This window comes from Phyllostomus hastatus, unplaced genomic scaffold, assembly GCF_019186645.2.
Source record: "Phyllostomus hastatus isolate PE091 unplaced genomic scaffold, TTU_PhHast_1.1 phas_contig_209, whole genome shotgun sequence".
NCBI classification, from domain to species: Eukaryota; Metazoa; Chordata; class Mammalia; order Chiroptera; family Phyllostomidae; genus Phyllostomus; species Phyllostomus hastatus.
In genome coordinates, this window is record NW_025333735.1 from 12331742 (window position 1) to 12351231 (window position 19490).

The window sequence follows — 19490 nt, forward strand, 5'->3', positions numbered from 1 at the left end:
AGCTTACAGAACTGCCTCTGAATCCATGCCACTTTAGAAAATACTGCTTAACAAAAGGGGGATGCTTTATTTCATCCGTTTTATCATGAAATGTTCTAGTGGGAGCTTGGCACTGGATGTGCCTTAGGCTGGTGATTGTGCATTAGGCTGCACACATACGCATGTCACAGCTCCACAGCTGCCCAGGCGAGAGGAAACATGGGGTAATTTTGCAGCTAGGAGCCAGGCCTGCCATCATCCCTTTGCTTTCAACTCGAGGAAATGCTTCTCATCTGCAAAGAATTATCCAGTTTCCTGATTTACCTTCATGGCTCTTGATGTCCCTGAAATATTTCTGTTTGGGAGTTCCGTGTGTCCACAGGCAAGACAATTGGCTTAAATTTTAAACCTCACACTCCCCCTCTATTTACACTGTTTCAAACTGTCATTTGTAGAACTTCATTTATCACAGTTACTTCCTCGGGGTTTTACTTCAGAGAAATAGAATTGAGTGAAAAAAAAAATCTTTGAAATGGAAGGGGATGAATTTAGAGATGGAAATATTTTAGTAGTTCCTTCAGAAATTTTTAAGCCCTGGCTGGCGTAGCTCAGTGGATTGAGCACGGACTGCAAACCAAAGCATTGCAATTCGATTCCCAGTCAGGGCACATGCCTGGGTTGAGGGCCAGGTCCCCATTGGGGGCCACATGAGAGGCAACCACACATTGATGTTTCTCTCTCTCTCTTTCTACCTCCCTTCCCCTCTCTAAAAGTAAATAAATAAAAAAAATTTTAATGAAATTTTTATTGCAACTTGTTATTTTTAAAAAATAAGTGCATGCTTCCAAGGCATCTGTAATTCAATAAAATCAAACTCAAATAATAGCCTTGGATTCGCTAAAAGTTAGTCTCTTCATATTTTTCATTAGCTAAACATTGAGTTTTAAAAAAGCGAAGTAAGTTAAAAATAATATTTGGCCTCTGTATTTTGACACTTAAAGTCAAAATATTCTTACCAGGCCCTTTTAAAATCTCTCAGTGAGCCATTCCTAGTTCTCTGCCTCCTCTTCCTCCTTCCCTTTTCTATGTCTTTCTTCATCTTCCTCCTAAAGATTAGGCAAACACTATGTTCATTCACAATTGTGAAAATACTTCAGATTATATGAAGTAGAAAGGAAAGGAAAGGACATTTCTTTTAATTTCTGGAACTTAAGTTTTTTTAAAATAATTTTTTTAAATTGGGCAACATCAGAGGATATCAGCCAGGTTTATGAGGTGATTTTTTACTTGTTGGGTATATTTGATATTTAAAATAACATCATTGGTTTTTCATTGGGTTGAATGCCTCCTGTGAAATGGTAGCCCTAGGCACATCCATTGTCCCCATTCCTCAGAGTGACCACAGAAGGAATCACTCACATGTGTGCATCAGAATAAGCTCAGGTGTCCGTGCTGAAGTGTAAAGCTAGAACACTTAATTTCAAAACCAACTGATAAATCACAATCAATTAGAACAAAATTATGTCACCAACATTAATTCAATTAATGTGATTTAAGGTTCTTTTTTGAGAACCAGTTAAAAGAGCCAAGGGCAGTTTCCTCTTAGCATCCTTGACATTACAGTTGTATGTAAAACACATGCACACATGCAAAATAAAAACGGATGAATTTTGTCCAAGTTCCCAGCACTTAATTAAAAATGCAAAGTCAAAATGCGTATGTTATAATTGTTAGAGGGACATATTTTGCAATGGGCTTTACTTTTTGTGCACTGTGTAGATTGATGTTTTATAAAGGTTTTATTGCTAGGTACCTAAAAATAACCTTTTCTGTTCTTCATAGTACAATGTCCTTACACTCTGTTTAGAAGGTCATTGGTTAATAAGTGCCCCCCTTTTTTTTTTAATTCTAGGATTCAAGAAGGATTAATAAGACACCACTGCATAGCAATGCAGTTATCACAATGATCTATTTGGGGAGAAATGTGCACCTATCTTATGATCACCCAGACTTCCGGGATGAAATAAAAGTTTATCAACAGCACTGCGGTGGGGAAAACCTGTGTGTCTACAAAGGCAAACTGCTTGAAAAAGGTACACATGAAATGTGAATTCTTTCTAAGTGTTTGAAGTTAATGTTGTAGATAAACTATTACTGATATCAAAATGACTTCAATTTCTCTATGAAATTATGCATATCCAGGGATTTATAAACCAGCTGCCTCAAAGTAAATCAGGACTTACTGCTCCGTGATTGAAATTGGAGCAGCAATTACTCTCACAGATTGCGAAAGGAAGAATTTGGAGCGATTTAACCCAGTAACAGATTAATTTGGGGATAGAGATATATGATTACTAAAGTGTTGCACGAATAAACTGTCCCCCAAATTACAAGGTAATTATTTGGCATGCCATAGTGAATTATATTATACATTATTCTAAGAGAAAAATACCAGATTAGCAATTTGTTCTTTAGAAGTATGTTGAGATAAAATCACAAATCCAATAAACTTTAGGGTGAATCACACCTAAATAACATGGTGCAGAATTTAGCCAAATGCATTTAGTACATTTATACTTTCATTTGATCATCAATCCATGTTTGTTAGTGTTGTGAGAAAAAAATTCTTCTATACTTTTAAGTTCTAGCAGATCTAAGAATTAAATTGATGTGAGATAGATTAATAAGAGGAAATAACCAAATTTAATTACATACTAGGTCTGTCCAGAAAGTATCCAGCCACACACTATGCGAAATGGATACATTTATTGAAGAAGATACAGGAAAATTTGTACATAGGACAATGATGCCTCAGTCCTCTTCAAAGTAGGCACCTTGGGACCTCACCCAGTTCTCTCAATCGCCATCAGCTCCCCTGTAGTATTTTCCTGAATCTTATCAATGATCTGAAATCTCTTCCTTTTCAAAAGTGATTTTAGTTTTGGGAAAAGCCAGAAGTCATAGGGCACCAAATCTGGGCTGTAGATGGCTGAGTCACCTGGGTGACTCAATGTTTCACAAAAAAAATCTGCATGAGACGTGATGCATGTGTGGGCAACTTGTGATGAAATTGCCAGTCTCCAGTTGCCCATAGCTATGGCCTTCTGAATCAACTGAATAGTTTCCACAGAGGAATTTTCAAGGTTGATGCAAAATTTGAAGCATATTTGTTGCACTATACTTGCTAGTCATTTTGAATGCAATGGCCACACAGTACACATGCTCACTCAATGGGCATCTGCCGCCCCCACTTACTAGTTCAGTGAAGTTTTCATTGTTCATGAATGTGCATTCCAGTCCACTCTCCTTTGCTGCCAGGTTACAATGATGTTGCACAAACTGTTCCTGTTATGTTAACAATGGTTGTACTTTTTCCAGACAGACCTGGTATATACACAGAGGGGGTCCCATAAGAACATGGGCCCAGAGACAAATTGGGCAATTGAGGCTTATATGCCTTTCTGAACTAAGAAGGAGAAGTAGGAATCTGGGACTTCAAAGGCTAGAAAGGCAGTCAACATGGAAATGAAAAGCAAATGTTCAGAGACAAGACAAAGGGACACAGAGTGAACTCTGATATTTAGGCTCTGCTGAGTTTCCTGCACCACACCTAGTTCATATTATACTAGAGTGATCTATGATGACAGTTTAAAATAATCAATATCCCAAAGAAAAATCAGAATCAATATCCCAAAGAGACATGTTTTGAGGTGGCAAACTCTGATCCTATTCATTAGCATAAAATTATTTTTATAATCCATATAGAGTTTCACATATTTTACAATAGTATTTTTTTAAATATTTAATCTGTGGGACAGCAGTTAAAAGAAAGAGTTGTTATAGGAATATACAAGGTTGGGCAAAAGAAGGTTTACAGTTTTGAGTACTTAAAACACAGACTTTATTCATGTATTATTATTTACTAATTTGTATTTTTCCATATGAACAACTGTAAATCTACTTTTGCCTACCCCTATAACTTGTGATTTCCTTGCTTGAGAAACTCTATTTAGAAAGTAATAGAGTTTTCATTATTAAAAGAAATATTTATATGTCAGTATTCTTTTTTTTCTGCTTTTTAAAAATGTATTATATTGATTAAACTATTTTACTTGTCCCAATTTTTCTTCCTTTGCCCCTGTCTACCCAGGACCTCCCATTCCCTCCAGCAATCCCCCACCCTTAGTTCATGTCCACGGGTCATGCATATAAGTTCTTTGGCTTCTCCATTTCCTACTGTTCTTGCATTCCTCTGCCTCTTCTGTACCAACCAGTTTGTACTTCTTGCCCTGCACCTTTTCCCCCATTTTCCCCATTCCTCCTCCCAACTGATAAGCCTCCAAATGAGCTCCAAATTTATGATTGTTTCTGTTCTGCTTGTTTCTTTAGGTTGTTTTTTACATTCTTGTTGAGAGCCGTGAATTTATTGCCATTTTAATGTTCATAGTTTTGGTCTTCTTTTTCTTAAATAAATCTCTTTAACATTTCATATAATAATGGCTGGTGATGATGAACTCCTTTAGCTTTACTTTGTCTGAGAAGCACTTTATCTGCCCTTCCATTCTAAATGATAGCTTTGCTGGATAGAGTAACCAAAGTTATAGGTCCTTGCTTTTCATCATTTTGAATACTTTTTACCAGTTCCTTCTAGCCTGCAAAGTTTCTTCTGAAAAACCAGCTGGCAGTCTTATGGGAACTCCTTTGTAGGTAACTCTCTACTTTTCTTTTGCTGTTTTTAAGATTCTTTCTTTATCTTTAACCTTTGGCATTTTCATTATGATGTGCCTTGGTGTGGTCCTCTTTGGGTCCATCTTATTTGTGACTCTCTGTGCTTCCTGGACTTGTCTGTCTATTTCCTTCACCAAATTAGGGAAGTTTTATTTCATTATTTTTTCTAATAAGTTTTCAATTTCTTGCTCTTTTTTTTCTCCTTCTGGTACCCCTACAATTCGAATGTTGATACATTTGAAGTTGTCCCAGAGGCTCCCTAGCCTATCCTTGTTTCTTTTTTTTTATTCTTTTTTTCCTTGCTGTTCTGATTGAATGACTTTTTCTTATTTATGTTCCAAATCATTGATTTGATTCTTGGTTTCATCCACTTCACTGTTGGTTCCCTGTAAATTTTTCTTTATTTTGCTTAGTGTAATCTTCATTTCTTCCTGGGTCTTTTTATGCTGTTAAAGTACCCACTGAGTTCCTTGAGCATCCTAATAACCAGTGTTTTGAACTTTGCATCTGATATATTACTTATCTCCATTTGGTTTAGTCTTTTTTATGGAGTTTTGTTATGTTCTTTCATTTGGACCATATTTCTTTGTCTCCTCATTTTGGCAGCCTCCCTGTGTTTGTTTCTGTGTATTAGGTAGAGCTGTTCTAACTCTGTTGTTTTAGTAGCATGGCCTATTATAGAAAAGCACACAGGTAAGTTGGATGGGGTAGAGCCTTAGGTAACTGCCAGGGCAGGGCATCCAGTAAGAACCAGGTTAATGGAGTCTCAAACATGGTGTCACTGCTCTGTGGCTCTGTGTGTTGGAGGGCTTGGAAAGGGCACAATGGCCGCTGACTGGCTTCTGGAGTTTTGTCCAGGAGGAAGCTGTCTCCCATCACTCACCTTGATGGCAGATACTTCAGTTTCTCCCCATATACTACTGGTGCCCTTCCAGCTGCTGCCCCAGTGCTAGAGTGCAGCGAGAGTGAATCTGAGTAAGCCCTAAGTCCATTGCAGGCCCTGGCATAAGAGGAGATACCTGAGAATCATGCAGTTTCATCTGCCACCCCAGCCCCTACTGGATTTTACAGCTAGAAGTTAGAGGGACTTATCTTCCTGGCACTGGAATACTGGGCTGTGTGGTCTGGTGTGGGGCTGGGATACCTTGCTCCTGAGGTATCCCTCCCAATTTTTATCTACTACACCTGGGTGTGGGACTGCTCATTCCATGTGTCTGCATATCTGTGCCTCTCTGTGTGTCTCTACTTCTCCTACCCCTCTGGATGAATGTGGCTTCTTTAATTCCTTGGTTGTTGGACTTCTATACAGCTCAATTTTATGATGATTGTGGGTGATATTTATTTTGTAGTCTAGTTGTGGGTTTTCTGTGGTTGTATGAGGAGGCAAGCCGTGTTTACCTATGTTTCCATCTTCGGTTTCCTTGATATATAGACTTGGGGGTTAAGGGAGGAGTTGGGGGCAAACATGGAGTTATTACTTTTGGCTTGTCTGTTTTCCCTCATCAAGAAAATAGTGATACTGCTCTGGCTGGTATGGCTCCATGGATTAAATGCCAGCCTGCAAACCAAAGGGTTGCCAGTTTGATTCCCAGTCAGGGCACATACCTGGGTTGCAGGCCAGGTCTCCAACAGGGGGTGTGTGAGAGGCAACCACACACTGATGTGTCTTTCCCTCTCTTTCTCCCTCTCTTCCTTTTCCTCTAAAAATAAATAAATAAAATCTTTTTAAAAAACAGTAATATTAATTTTAAAAATTCAAGCAATTAAATAGAAACCATACATATTGAGGAATTAAATATCAAAACTTTCCAACATAAGGAAGGGTGAACATGTGAATGTTAATTTTAATTTAAAATAAATTATATTTTTACTTATAAAATTTTATTTATAAATAAAAATACATTTTATTTTATAAAATATATAAAATTTATAAAAATAATGCTAGAAATATTTCCCCCATTTTTATACTTGGCTGAGCTATGATTTGCTTTGTCTCACTTTGTTACAGCATTTGAGAGTTCATTCCTTCCATTTTGTAGGTGAGGAAAAGGAGAGGAGTCCAGAGGTACAGGCTTCCCAAGGGCACATGTGCAGCTCTGGGCACAATCAAGAGCAGATCTCGTCCCCCTAACCAGGTGCAGGGCCTTTGCTTAGCATTCTCCATCCCCACTTAGCTATTTTCAGTAGCAAAGGTCTTCCGACACTTTTATATGATAAGTATGAAACTGCTAGTGATAGTAGCGTAGATACATGCATTTATTTTTTAACAGTATAACTTTCAGCCATTAATTTAGAAGAATTGCTGAAATTAGCTATACTGTAAAGTTGGAGTTAACATAATAAAACTCTTCCTGGGTCTTAGATCACTGTTTATTCAATAAAATGCATATATAATGTCTATTTGACTGCTGGAAAAGATGGTACATACAAATGAAAGAAGAACATGACTTAGCTGAATGAGTTTCTGGGAGACTATATACCCTCTGTGACTAGCGTGCAAAACCAAATGTTACAAGAGAGTTACTTGGTTGTGTGCTTTTTTTTTTTTGCAAAAATATTGGTCTTGGGATAGTCTTTTTGTTATGTCATTGAACAGTCTTAAGTAATAGGATGGAATGGGGACTTAAATAATTGAATCCTGTCCACACAATAATTTTGTCTCAGCTTGTCCCGTTGTTATCAGGAAAATAAGCATTCAAAATTGTAAAGTGCAATGGCTCAGGGTTGACTTGTGGTTAAGCAATCTTAGCAATTTAGCTGAACTGAAAAGAATCTGCCCTTTTTACAAATCAAAGCTGTGTAAGACTCAGTGAAATGTGAATAGTTTTTAAAAAGATTTCTGTAAAAAAATTTAACATTATGCTTGGAGCAGTAAACTCATTAAAAATGTGGCATTTGTTAAGTTGTCTTGCTTTTGGGTGGGAAATAACAATACAATTAATTATTTAATAATGTGGCAAATGCATCCTTTATTCCCATAGTAATTCATGATGTCTTGTGGTTTGACATAAAGCCACATGTTGATTGTTTATTACCCACACCTAACAAGTCACTGAAAATTTCTGCTACTTGTGAAGAATGCAGTTCTTCACAGGCATTTTGATTGGCCATGTTCATCATCTCACATGAGGCAAACCTTGGCCTCCTGGGTTCATGTGGATACAAAGAACAAAGTAACTGGTTTCTGACCCTCTTATAATTTCTTCCTTTTACGCCCCATTTTCTTGTATTTCCAGACCTGATTCTATTGTCACTATTTGTGCATTACACATTACTCTCCCTACCCCTCAATTCTGTTATCTTGTCTTTTTGTGTGACATTTCCTTTGTCTGCAATAGGACAATGGATTTCAAATTCAAAATAGAATTTTAAATTCAAATCTTCCCCATCTTTTAAGATTCAGAATAAGGTTGTGAAATTTTCTCAGCTGACTTCTATTTTGTGATATCCATCTCTTGTGATGGCTATGGCTCTCGTGCTACACTTAAAACCAGAGCATTTCATTGTATGGGGACTTATCTGGTTAGCACATGTAGATTTTTTAAGTTTTTTGAAATACCTTTGTTGAGGTACAACTCACATTCTGTAACATTCATTTATTCTGAGTACAATTCACTGATTTTTAGGTATTTTGTGGAGTTGTGCAGCCAGTATCTATCACAGACTAGTTTTAGAATGTTTCCATCGCTTCTAAAAGTTTCCTTGTGCCCATTAGTAGTTAATCCCTGTTCTTACAGCCAGCCTCAGGTGCCCACCAACCTGCTTTCAGTCTCTACAGATTTGCTTTTTATGGGCATTTCATAAGTGAAATTATGCAATAGGTGGTATTTGCTGTCTTCTTTCACTTGGCATAATGCTTTTGAGGGTCATCCAGTTGTATCATCTATCAACAGTTGCTCTCTTCTCATATCACTGAATACGAGTGCGTATTTTCCATCACGTGGATGTATAATATTTTATTTATCCATTTCTAGTTGGTGGACATTTGTATTGTTTCCACTTTTAGGACTGTTATAAATCATGCTGTTATGAATACACAAATACAGGTTTTTATGTAGACACCTGCTTTCATTTCTCTTGAGTAGGCTTCTAGGAGTGGTTTTGATGGCCTTTTTTCTGAGAATGGGTCATACTTTCCTGTTTCTTTATGCATCTTTTGACTTTTTGTGAAAAACTGAACATGTATTATGTCATGCTCATGTATTAGGTCATGTATTAGAGCAACTATGGTCATGTATTAGAGCAACTGTGATTCTGAATTCTGACTTTTTCCTCTTGAAGATTATTGTTCTTGCTTTTTGTTGTTGTTGTTTTGTTTAGTAACTGATCTGGAACAGTTCTGTGTAATTCCTTCTCTCTCTCCTTGGTACACAGCCAGTGATGTCTCTGCTCAGATTGTTTTTACATTCTATTGTCTTGAGCTGGCATAAAATTGTCCTCCAAACTGATGGCTTAACACAATAGAAATTCATTCTCTCATAGTTTTGGAGGCCAGAAGTCTAACATCAAGGTGTTAGCAGGTTTATGTTCCCTCTAAAGGCTCTAGGGAAAAACTCTTGCTTGTTTCTTCCAGCTTTTGATGATTCTCAGTCACTCTTGGTGTTCTCTGGCTTTCAGCTCCATCACTGTGATCCCTGCTTGCGTCTTCACATGTCATGCTTCCCTGTGTGTCTTTGTGTGTGTTCTTTTCTCTTATCAGACTATTTGTCATTGGAATTAGAATAAAACAAATCCAGGGTGATCTCATCTTGATCCTTCACTAATTATATCTGCCAAATGCTATTTCCAAATTGGGTCACACTCTGAGGTTCTAGGTGGCCATGAATTTTTAGAGGGCAATGTTCAACTTGCTATAGTGAGTTCAAGAGTACATTCCAAGTTCAGGCAGTTTTCAAGTCTTCTCCAACTTTGATTTCACACTAGACTCTCTTGTGTTTTCTTCATTTGTGAATGCAAACTCCCAGTTGTCCAGTGATGTATGAATAGGTTGGGCCTACTCTAATCTATTCCATTTCTAGGTACCTGAGGATGTGTACACGCTAATTGAATGTGTGGAGGAGGGAAATTTTCCCCTTCCCTTCTTTGGTTCTTTGGGATGGTCAAATAATTAAAATGACATGAGCCAGATTAACAGGAGAAAATCCAGCACACACATTCAGGGAATCTGCACAAACATAAGAGATTCCAGACAGTTAGGCAAGATGAGGTACATATGTCCTTCTAGGCTAAGGAGAAGGAGGTAGAGGTCTGGAACTTCAAAGAGAAGTGAAGCAATTCACAGGCAGATGAAACAAGTTAATATTTTGTAAACAAGTGTTTGCTGGGTCATACAGAAACAATGGGTCAGAGAGAAAACTTTAATCAAATGGGCCTTGCTAGGTTCCTCCCTGTCTCTCACATCTAGTTCATACTAAGCTAGAGTTATATGTGATGACAGTTTCCTTTACTGAGCAGGTCCTCCGACTTCTTTTAGGCAGTTAGGAAGAAGGTCAAAGGTTCTTCCTCAGTCTTTTGCTTGGTAGAAATAATCAGCCTAAAATAATCCTGATGCCAAAGAGACACATCTTGGGATGGCAAATTTTGCTCCCCTATAAATGCATCTATGATTGCCTTATTACCTGTATCTCTCAGTTAAATTTCTGGCTAGTTTACTGGCCTGTTGCTTGCCCTAGTTAGAACTACAGTTTCAGGCTAGTAGAACCTTTGGCCTTCTATGTTAGCTTGCCTCTGAAATTGCTACTTATCAGTGGTAATGCCACTGGCCAAGGTTTTTTGTCTTCTCTTCGAAATCAAGTCAGCCCCCACCTACAGTGAAGCTGCTGGTTATTTATGGCCTGCCCTACCCTGTTAGAACTCCGGTGATGAAATAGTGGCAGGTGAGAGAGACAGGAGCAGCCTCAGGCGAGAGTGCCTCCGATGTCCACTGCTCTTACCAAAAATTCAGCCTATTTTCATGAATAACTGCTGCTTGGTTTATTTTAAATCTTTGGTCCATTTTCAGATACACCATTCTAAGGGGAGAGGATTTGGTGACCTCACTCCAGAAGTCTGGTATATTCAATTAGTCTCTGTCTGGCTAAATTATAAGTTCTTGAAGGAAGGGATCCCATTTGACATTTTTTCAGTATTTTTATTTCTCCTCACTGCCTAAGTAGTGCTACCCATTGTCAGTCAACAGTGAATAACTACATTATATAAATGTTATAGAATGCTTTCTAATACTGAACCTTATGTAATCATTAAGACTGCTCTGTGAAGTGGACAGATTGGGTCACCCCCTCCACCTCACTCCCTCACCCGCTCCTCCTGCCATCTCTATTTCACGGATAAGAATTCTGAAATGCAAATTTATGGTTTGCTTTCTTTCCACTACTCTATGTAGAAACTATCAAGTTAGGGTTGGGAAGTGTTGCTAAAATTAAAAATATAAAATTACAAAATATTAAGGGAATAAAGGCAGAGGTGTCAATTCTTGTTTAGTAAGTTTGGGAAAAGGAAAGAAAGAAATGGAACTAGTCAGTGGGTGAGCTCTGCAGTCAGATGAGCAGCAAACAGAAGAGCAGTCACATCTAGAAGTTGATGTCCCATGCCCATTCTCAGCATTTCCTTGGGTGCACTCTCTTCCTGGGCTGGGTACTTTGGGTGTGATGCTGCAGCAGAATGGATCATATCACGTGAATGCCCCATTCCAGTTTCTTGAATGAAAGGTTTCTGGTTACCACTAAAGAGCCCATATATCATAAAGACAATTGGATTTTAGAATATATAGCATCTAATGTATAAATGACAGAATTACTTTCTCAATAAGTCTATTCTTTAGTAGACTTATTTAGTCAGGTTTACTTTTAGAAGCATAATGTGGTATATACGGTATTTCTAGATGACTGTAAAAGAAATGGATTAAAATAAGAATCCACTGATTATTTACTGGGGGCCTCCTATGCCGTTGCACTGGGATCTGGGGAAATGAAGGTGAGTATGTCCAACTTCAGGTCTCATGGATTTCACAAACATATAGGGCATCAAACATCTATATCAGGGTTCTCGGAGTGTGATTTCTGGACCAAGAGCTTAGCATCACTTGGCAACTTGAGAGAAACGCAAATTCTGGAGTCCTAATTAATCGGAAACTCTGAGGTGAGGCCCAGCAGTATAAGTTTTAATAAGTTCTCCAGGTGGTTCTGATGCATGCCAACATTTGCTGCTGCAGACATATTTTAATATAGTGTGATACATGTAACAATAGAAATATGTACATAGCAGAGGAGCAAAAATTATTTTAACTCTATTCTTAGTAGAAGTAGAAGAATCCAGGGAAACTTTTTTTGGGGTAGGAAGTGACATTAGCAGTGTCAGGAGTAGCAGGTTTCTGAGTCACTTTATAGAATATGGTATTTCAGATGCAGGGTTTGGGAACTCTATGGTGAGATCTTTTCAAAGAGCCTTATAAAGACTTGGAATAATGAAAACCTATTAATTGCAAGCAATGGTTGTTAGTATTGGTGGGACTTTTCGGTGGTTAGCAGGAAAAAAGGGGTCTCAGATTCAGGTGGAATTGAGAATGGATTGGAGACCAAGTAAGTCTGCCTCATCTGTGTATGAATTAGGATTTTTCATGTCATGACTTAAAATACTCATTTATTTAAAAGCCTTACTGAGTTCACATTAGCCTTTTGTTGTGTACTTCTTTAATAGATAACATAGCAAGATAAAGGCATAGGATCTAGAGAGAGATGTTTAGATTCAAATACTAACTTTCCCATTTACTGTATGATTTTGGGTAAATCACTGTGCTTCTCTAAGCCTTAATGTCTGCATCTGGAAACTAGTGATAGTCACATTCCCACCTCATGTGGTTGTTGAGAAATACACCCATCGTAATCAGGCATAATGTCTGGCCATAGTAAGTGCTCATAAGATGATAGGTGGTGTTATTATTATTATTACTATAAAACAAAGAGTTTTATAAAGGCTTAGAGTGCTTTTAATAAGTAAAAATAAAGAATGTTTTTTTCATGATTAAAAATGGTTCCCATGTTAAAAGGTGATCTAGATAATAATATTGTATTGTCTAACAGAAAAATGTGATGTAGAACATGTTAGTCCAAAGTCAGTTGCTTTAACTAATTTATTTCCTTTTTAATTCCAGAGACCTTTCAGTTTATTTCCAAAAGACATCATGGTTTCCCCTTCAGTCTCACCTTTTTCCTGAATGGGATGCAAGTGAACAGGTTAAGCTCCTGCTGTGAATATAAGCATCGGAAAGGTTCCAGACTTGGAGGCAAAAGAGGCTACTTTGGGTTTGTGTGTGTGGAGAGATCATCCCCTTGCTACAAGTATGGAAACAAATGTCCTTTGGTGGAGGGCATGTTTTGCTACATTTTCTTCTGATGCTTTTACTGATACATTTTTCTGCACCATTTGTTAAGGAACTAAAATATCTAAGGTGGTTTAACTGTGTGTTGTACCTGAAATTTTAAGATCTAAATTAGATGTCTAGACATATTGTGTAATGGGGATAAAAGCTGGTGGTGTTTCAAATTATGTTTCTCTCTCTGTTCCTTTCCTTATCATGCTTTAAGTTCTGTTTCTGGAGTGAAAGAGAAAAGATTCCCATTTCCTCTTAGGAATTGTTTTTGGATTAAGCCCTAAAATTCGTAAAAACATTTGGCTTATAAGGTTGGATAGTATAGGTTATACATTTTCAAGCTGTGACTGCATTGTGCTGTGGCCCAAATATCATTCTTATGCCCCTAATTTTAACCTCAGGCATAATAAAATAAATGCACGATAAAAGTCAGCTTTGATTGTTGTTTGTCAACTTTGATGTTGAATATTGTGTTTGAAATTAGGGGACTTCCTTACAAGCTTTCTTTAATTTTTTTTTCCTGAAAGTCCTCATAAAGAATTGACTATATGCCAAGCTGGAACTCAGCAGTGAACCAACCAAAGTACCTCCCCCCATGGAGTCTGTTCTAATGGGGAAGGAGCAAATATCATCCCAGTAACCTAATTAACATATATCAGATGGTACTGAGCATGAAGAACACAAAACAGGGTAAGGGAGATATAGGTCACTAGTGAGGACAAAATAAGGGATGGAGTGATGGCAGGAGATGAGGCCAGAGAGACAAGGGGGCCAGGTAATGCGGGACCGAAGGTCAGAGCAGGACTTTGACTTTTATTCTGAGAATGACACAAAGCTTCTGTGGTAAGTTCTGGGCAATGGCCTGTCATGATTTGGCAGTAGCTCCTATGGCAAAAATAAATGAGGGAGGTTGGGGGAAAGGTAGAAACTACTTTAGTCCAGAGCAGAGAGAGAATGTTAGAAACAGAAGTGACTGTGTTCTGCATGTATTTTGAAGACAGAATTTACAGCATTTATTGATGGGCTGGATATAGGTTATAGGATAAAGAGCAGAGTCAAAGATGATTGAAAAGTTTTTCACTTGAAGAACTGGAAAGATGTCCAGTTAACTGTACTATGATGGGGAGGATTGTGGAAAAAAACAGGTTTCAAAGTGGAATGAAGAGGTTTTGGTTTTGAGCAAATTAAGTTTAAGATATCCATAGGTTCCGATATGAGGTCCAAGCTGGAAATATAAATTTGAGAATAGTTTGCATATAGATGACATTTAAATCATAAGATGGGATGAGATTGCTTAAGAATTTAATGCAGATAGAGAAGATGCCTGAGTAATGAGCTCCAGGTCACTCCAGTTCAAAAACGAGGATGATAAAGCGGAGCAAGCAAAAAGCCTAAGAAAGAAAGCCAGTGATTAGAAAGAGAAGTTAAAGAATGATGAATAAAACAGGAAATGAATAAAACATATGAAAAGAAAGACATGACCAACATGGTTGAATATATAGATAAATTAAGTAAATGAAGAAGGAGAATTGAGCATGATTTGGTAATGTGTTGGTTATTGTTGACCTTGGGACAAGTTATAGTGGAGTGGTAGGCATGCAAGTTTCACTGGAGTGGGTTTAAGACATAATTGGAAATGAGCGAAGGCCAGAGAATATAGATAAGTATCTGTATAAAGGGTAGAAATTGGGTGGCAGCAAGGTAGGAGGATGTTGGGGTCAGAGGGGTCATTTTATTTTTTAAGAAGGAAGTTAGTATAATATGGTTATAGGCTGATAGATAGGACTAATACACTAGAGAAGAAAAAAATTGATACTCTAGAGGGAAAAAATTGATAAAACATGAATGACATAGAGGAAGAAATTGCTGGGGCACCGTGCTGGGGTGGATGAGAAGAGGTGGGATCCAGGGCTCAAGCAGAGGTGTTAACCTCAGAGGAGGAGAAACATTGTAATAAGAGGTGGAAAAATGGCATAAGGAATAGAGAGAGAGGTAAGTTGGTGGATGTGTTTAGACAAACTGGAAGGCCTCTGCTGATTGTTTCTATTTTTTTAGTCAAACAAGAATTTATCTGTGAAGTTGAGGCTGGAAGAGGAGGGATTTGGAGGGTTTAGGAGAGAGGTGAGGTGTGAAAGTGTCATCCAGTAAGTGGGAGGGTGCATGGTCCCAAACAATAGGATTGCCTGAATGTACTTAGGACCCACTGGAAGTTGCTTTTCTGTTCCAATTCAAGTTTTCTTCCTGCATATTTGTGGGCAACTCATTTAACAAATGTCTCTTTAAGTCTTAGGAGAGCTAATGAACTTATATACACAACCATCCATGTGTAAACATATTGCATTCTTTGGGAGGTGCTGTGTAAATTTAAGCTGTAAATGTTTGGTCTTAAACACTTTCTGTGGGGGTTTAACAATCAATTCCAAAATCTGATTGATGTCTTCTCTTTTCCAATGCAACACTCACTGGCTTCTGTGCACTTCTTTACATGATTTCACTAGTCTCTAGCTTCTTTCTTTGAGCTTTTCAAATAACAGTAGCAAGTAGCTATGATATTAAAGAGTAAGTCCTATTACCCTCAGCTGAAAGTCACAGTTCTTATAGTCCTTGGTTTTCTTTTTAAATTTAATTATTATTTTCTTAAACTCTAAACAACATTGTAATTTAACCTCTTGACTCCCTTCACCCATTTTCTGTTTTTTGTTAGCTTCAGTATCATTTCTTCAAACAAAATCTGTGAATGTCCAAAGTAGAACAGTGTGGTGTCATTTGATATCTGCCTGCTGCAGACCAGGTGACAGTGGAGGCAGACTGGTTTAATGGGGGCAGGGATGGATGGGTGAGTGAGTGCTGGCTCCTTGCCCGTCTGGCCCTGCCACCTGAGCACCACTCTGACACCAGGCTGCAGAGCTCCAGTGACAGTGGAGAACTACCCCGAAGGAGACTGATGTCAATTGTAATATTGAATAACCTTTGTTTTTTATTGTCACATCCATAATACTTTTACTCATTTTAAGGGCTGTCCATTAATTCTTCCAATTTGTTAAAAATGAAATTAATTTTAATTCACTTAAAAAGTAGTGGTCCTTGGAATTTTTATTATGATAAAACAAAACAGCAGGGAATACCAGTACTAAAAATGATTAGGAATTACCTGCTTAAGGTTCTCATAAAACAAGAAAAGCTCAGCTGTGGTCCCTTCTGAAGTGTTGAGGTTCAACCATTGTACTTACCTCACAGTCGAGGAAACTGCTCGAAGAGGCTTGGTAGTTATTTTCAGTTACCAGAGTGAAACACAGTAAGGAGAATTGCCCTACCAAACAGAAAGCAGAGAGCTTGGAGCTCAAGTAATCAACACCTCAAATTACACTCCGAAGTCAACTAGGTAGTCAGTGAGGAGGAGAGCACAGATGTTACTCACTTTGTTTGTCCAATTCCCTTAAGCAGATGGGCAATAAAAAGTCTGTGCATGCAGTAGGGAGGCATCAAAGCATCTACACATTCACAACGTAAACTTAAAGTAACAGCATATCAGAGGCTCCAAATCAATGGATTTGATGTTGCCATGGATAAGGGAAGAACAGCTTGAACAGAAGGCAATGCAGGTAGTCATATTCTGTGAAGATTCATGACATCTTTATTTTACGGAAAGCAATGTGCTAAGTGCATCATCATGGTAGTTATGTATTTATTATGCTTAATGTGAGTGAGGAAAGTGCACTCATCTCATTTCTTACAACCTGAGAGGTACTTTGAGTGCAGATCCTTCTAGTTTTGTTTCATGGACTGGAGGGCGGGGGCGGGGTTGTACTCAAAAGTGAAGTGACGTAACTAAGTTCTCACATTTGCTTCTTGACAGAATTCCTATGCTGTTGCTAGATTGCAGATAGCTGAAATTCAGTGAATATTGAATTTAAGAAATTGCCATTAATGAACAAACAAGCAAAATATAGCCAAAGACACTGAAATAGAGAACAGGCTGACAGTGACCAGAGGGGAGAGGGGAGGGAATTTCAGGGGAAAAGGGGACAGGTTTACAGGAACAAGTATAAAGGACACATGGACAAAAACTAGGGGAGGTGGAAATGGGAGGGAGGTGGGGAGGGATGGGTGGGTGGGCTGGGATGGGAGTAAAGGACAGAAAACTACTTGAACAATGATTAAAATAAAAAAAAGTTCTGGTAGTTTCTTGATGTAATCTTGGGGGTTCTTTATGTATAGTATCATGTCATCTGCAAATAAAGACAGTTTTACTTCCTCTTTTCTGAAAAAAAAAAAAAGAAATTGCCATTGGATTTGATTCACATTGAGGCAATTGTTAAATTTTACACATTATTTCTTTTCTTCCTGTACTGATAAGTCTCTACTGCATTCTAATCTCTTTTCACCTCCCCCACCCCCCACTGCTCCTATTTGATCCAGTTTCCTGATAATCATGTGACCTGTAGACAAAGAGAGGAGTTATTTCTAGAGGAGGACTATGGAGGTTGATTTCTGCCCAAGCCCTTTTTACAGATCATGGATTATCTCTAGATCTTGGTGAAAACTTCTCCAGATTCTGTTAATTTGCTTGTGTAGCTAGTCATCTGAGAGAACTGTATCTGTAATCTAACAATATTTTTGTACTTTAATGTGAGTTCCTGGGGTTTAACAGTCCTGAGCTGGAATCCTGCTCCATCATTGACCTGCAGGCTGAGCTTCGGCACGTCATGGAACCCTTTTAGCCTTCAGTTCCTCATTGAAAAGCAGTGTGATGATAGTTCTTAATTTATCAGTCTGTGGTGTAACAAATCTGGTAAAATAATGCATATATAGTACATAGCAAAGAGCTTGACACAGAGGGAGTGCTCTGTAATCATATTATTATAATTATCATTTTATTAATGTATGTATTGTCATTATTGGAATTCTTATTTTGGTATTAATGAGAGATAGGATAAAAGCTATGGAAGAAATTATTTATGTGACTTGTAATTGATTTGAGTATTTTTTTAAATGTCTTAATACATGCAGATTATCTGCTTGGTTCACCAGATTTGACTTTGAATAACTTTATGGCCTCTACAAATTATTGCCAATAAAAGAACAAAGCTTAGTGCTAATAAAAATCACCAAAGATTGTGGTATAGGTTTCAAAGGCCATTCTTCTTTTAATTTTTATTAAAATATTTGATATTGTTTATTTGATATTTTTATATAAATGGAATAATATGTCTTACACACTTTGTGCCTGACATTCTTTTATTGTTAAGTTCAGTTACAGTTGTCCCCATTTTTCCCCCAGTTGCTCCCCTCTGCCCCATCCCACCCCCACTCCCAAAGACAATTCCTACCCCGTTGTCCTTGTCCATGGGTCCTTTGTACATGTTCCTTGACTTGACCATTACCGTTTGATCTTTCCTCTGTAATCCCCTTTCCCCCTCCTTTCTGGTCACTGCCAGTTTATTCTTTATTTCCATGTCTCTGGTTCTTTTTTACTTGTTTGTTTTGTTGATTAGGCTTCACTTATAGGTGAGATCATATGGTATTTGTCTTTTGCCACCTGGCTTATTTCACTTAGCATAATGCTATCCAATTCCATCCATGCTGTTGCAAAGGGTAGGAGTTCTTTCTTTCTGCTGTGTAGTGTTCCATCATGTAAATGTACCATAGTTTTTTGATCCACTCATTTACTGATGGACACCTAGGTTGCTTGCAGTGCTTGGCTGTTGTAAATTGTGCTGCTATGATCATTGGGGTGCATAGGTTCTTAGGATATAATCCCAGCAGTGGAATTGCCAGGTCAAAAGGCAGTTACATTTTTCATTTTCTGAGGAAATTCCATACTGTTTTTCACAGTAGCTATACCAGTCTGCATTCCCACCAACAGTGCACTAGGGTTCACTTTTCTCTGTATCCTCTCCAATACTTATTGTTTGTTGATTTGTTTATAATGGCCATTTTGACTGGTGTGAAGTGGTATCTCATTGTGGTTTTAATTTGCACCTCTCTGATGGCTAGTGATGCTAAGCATCCTTCCGTGTGTCTGTGGGCCCTTGGCATGTCATCCTTGGAGAAGCATCTGTTCAGGTCCTTTGCCCATTTTTAATTAAATTCTTTATCTTTTTGGTGTGGAGTTGTGTGAGTTCTTTGTATATTTTGGAGATCAAATCCTTGTTTGAAGTATCATTGGAAAATATGTTTTCCCATACAGCTGGCTCACTTTTTATTTTAATACTGTTTTCTTTAGCTGTACAGAAGCTTTTTAATTTTATGTAGTCCCATTTGTTTATTCTTTCCTTTAAATGCCTTGCTTTAGAGGTCATATTGGTGAAAATATTGCTGCATGGGATATCTGAAATTTTCCTGCCTATGGTCTTCTCTAAGACTTTTATGGTGTCATGACTTATATTTAAGTCTTTTATCCACCTCAAGTTTA

General features: G+C 37.8%; 1 protein-coding gene across 3 annotated transcripts in view; it reads left to right on the top strand.

Annotated features, from left to right (window-relative positions):
• Positions 1-19490, top strand: part of ERICH3 (glutamate rich 3) — a 112902-nt gene that overhangs the window by 56746 nt on the left and 36666 nt on the right. For all 3 annotated transcript variants that reach the window (XM_045835585.1, XM_045835587.1, XM_045835586.1), the window contains 2 exons: positions 1892-2072; positions 12857-13043. In XM_045835585.1, the coding sequence (XP_045691541.1) occupies positions 1892-2072; positions 12857-13043 (368 nt within the window). The remainder of the gene's footprint in view (positions 1-1891; positions 2073-12856; positions 13044-19490) is intronic.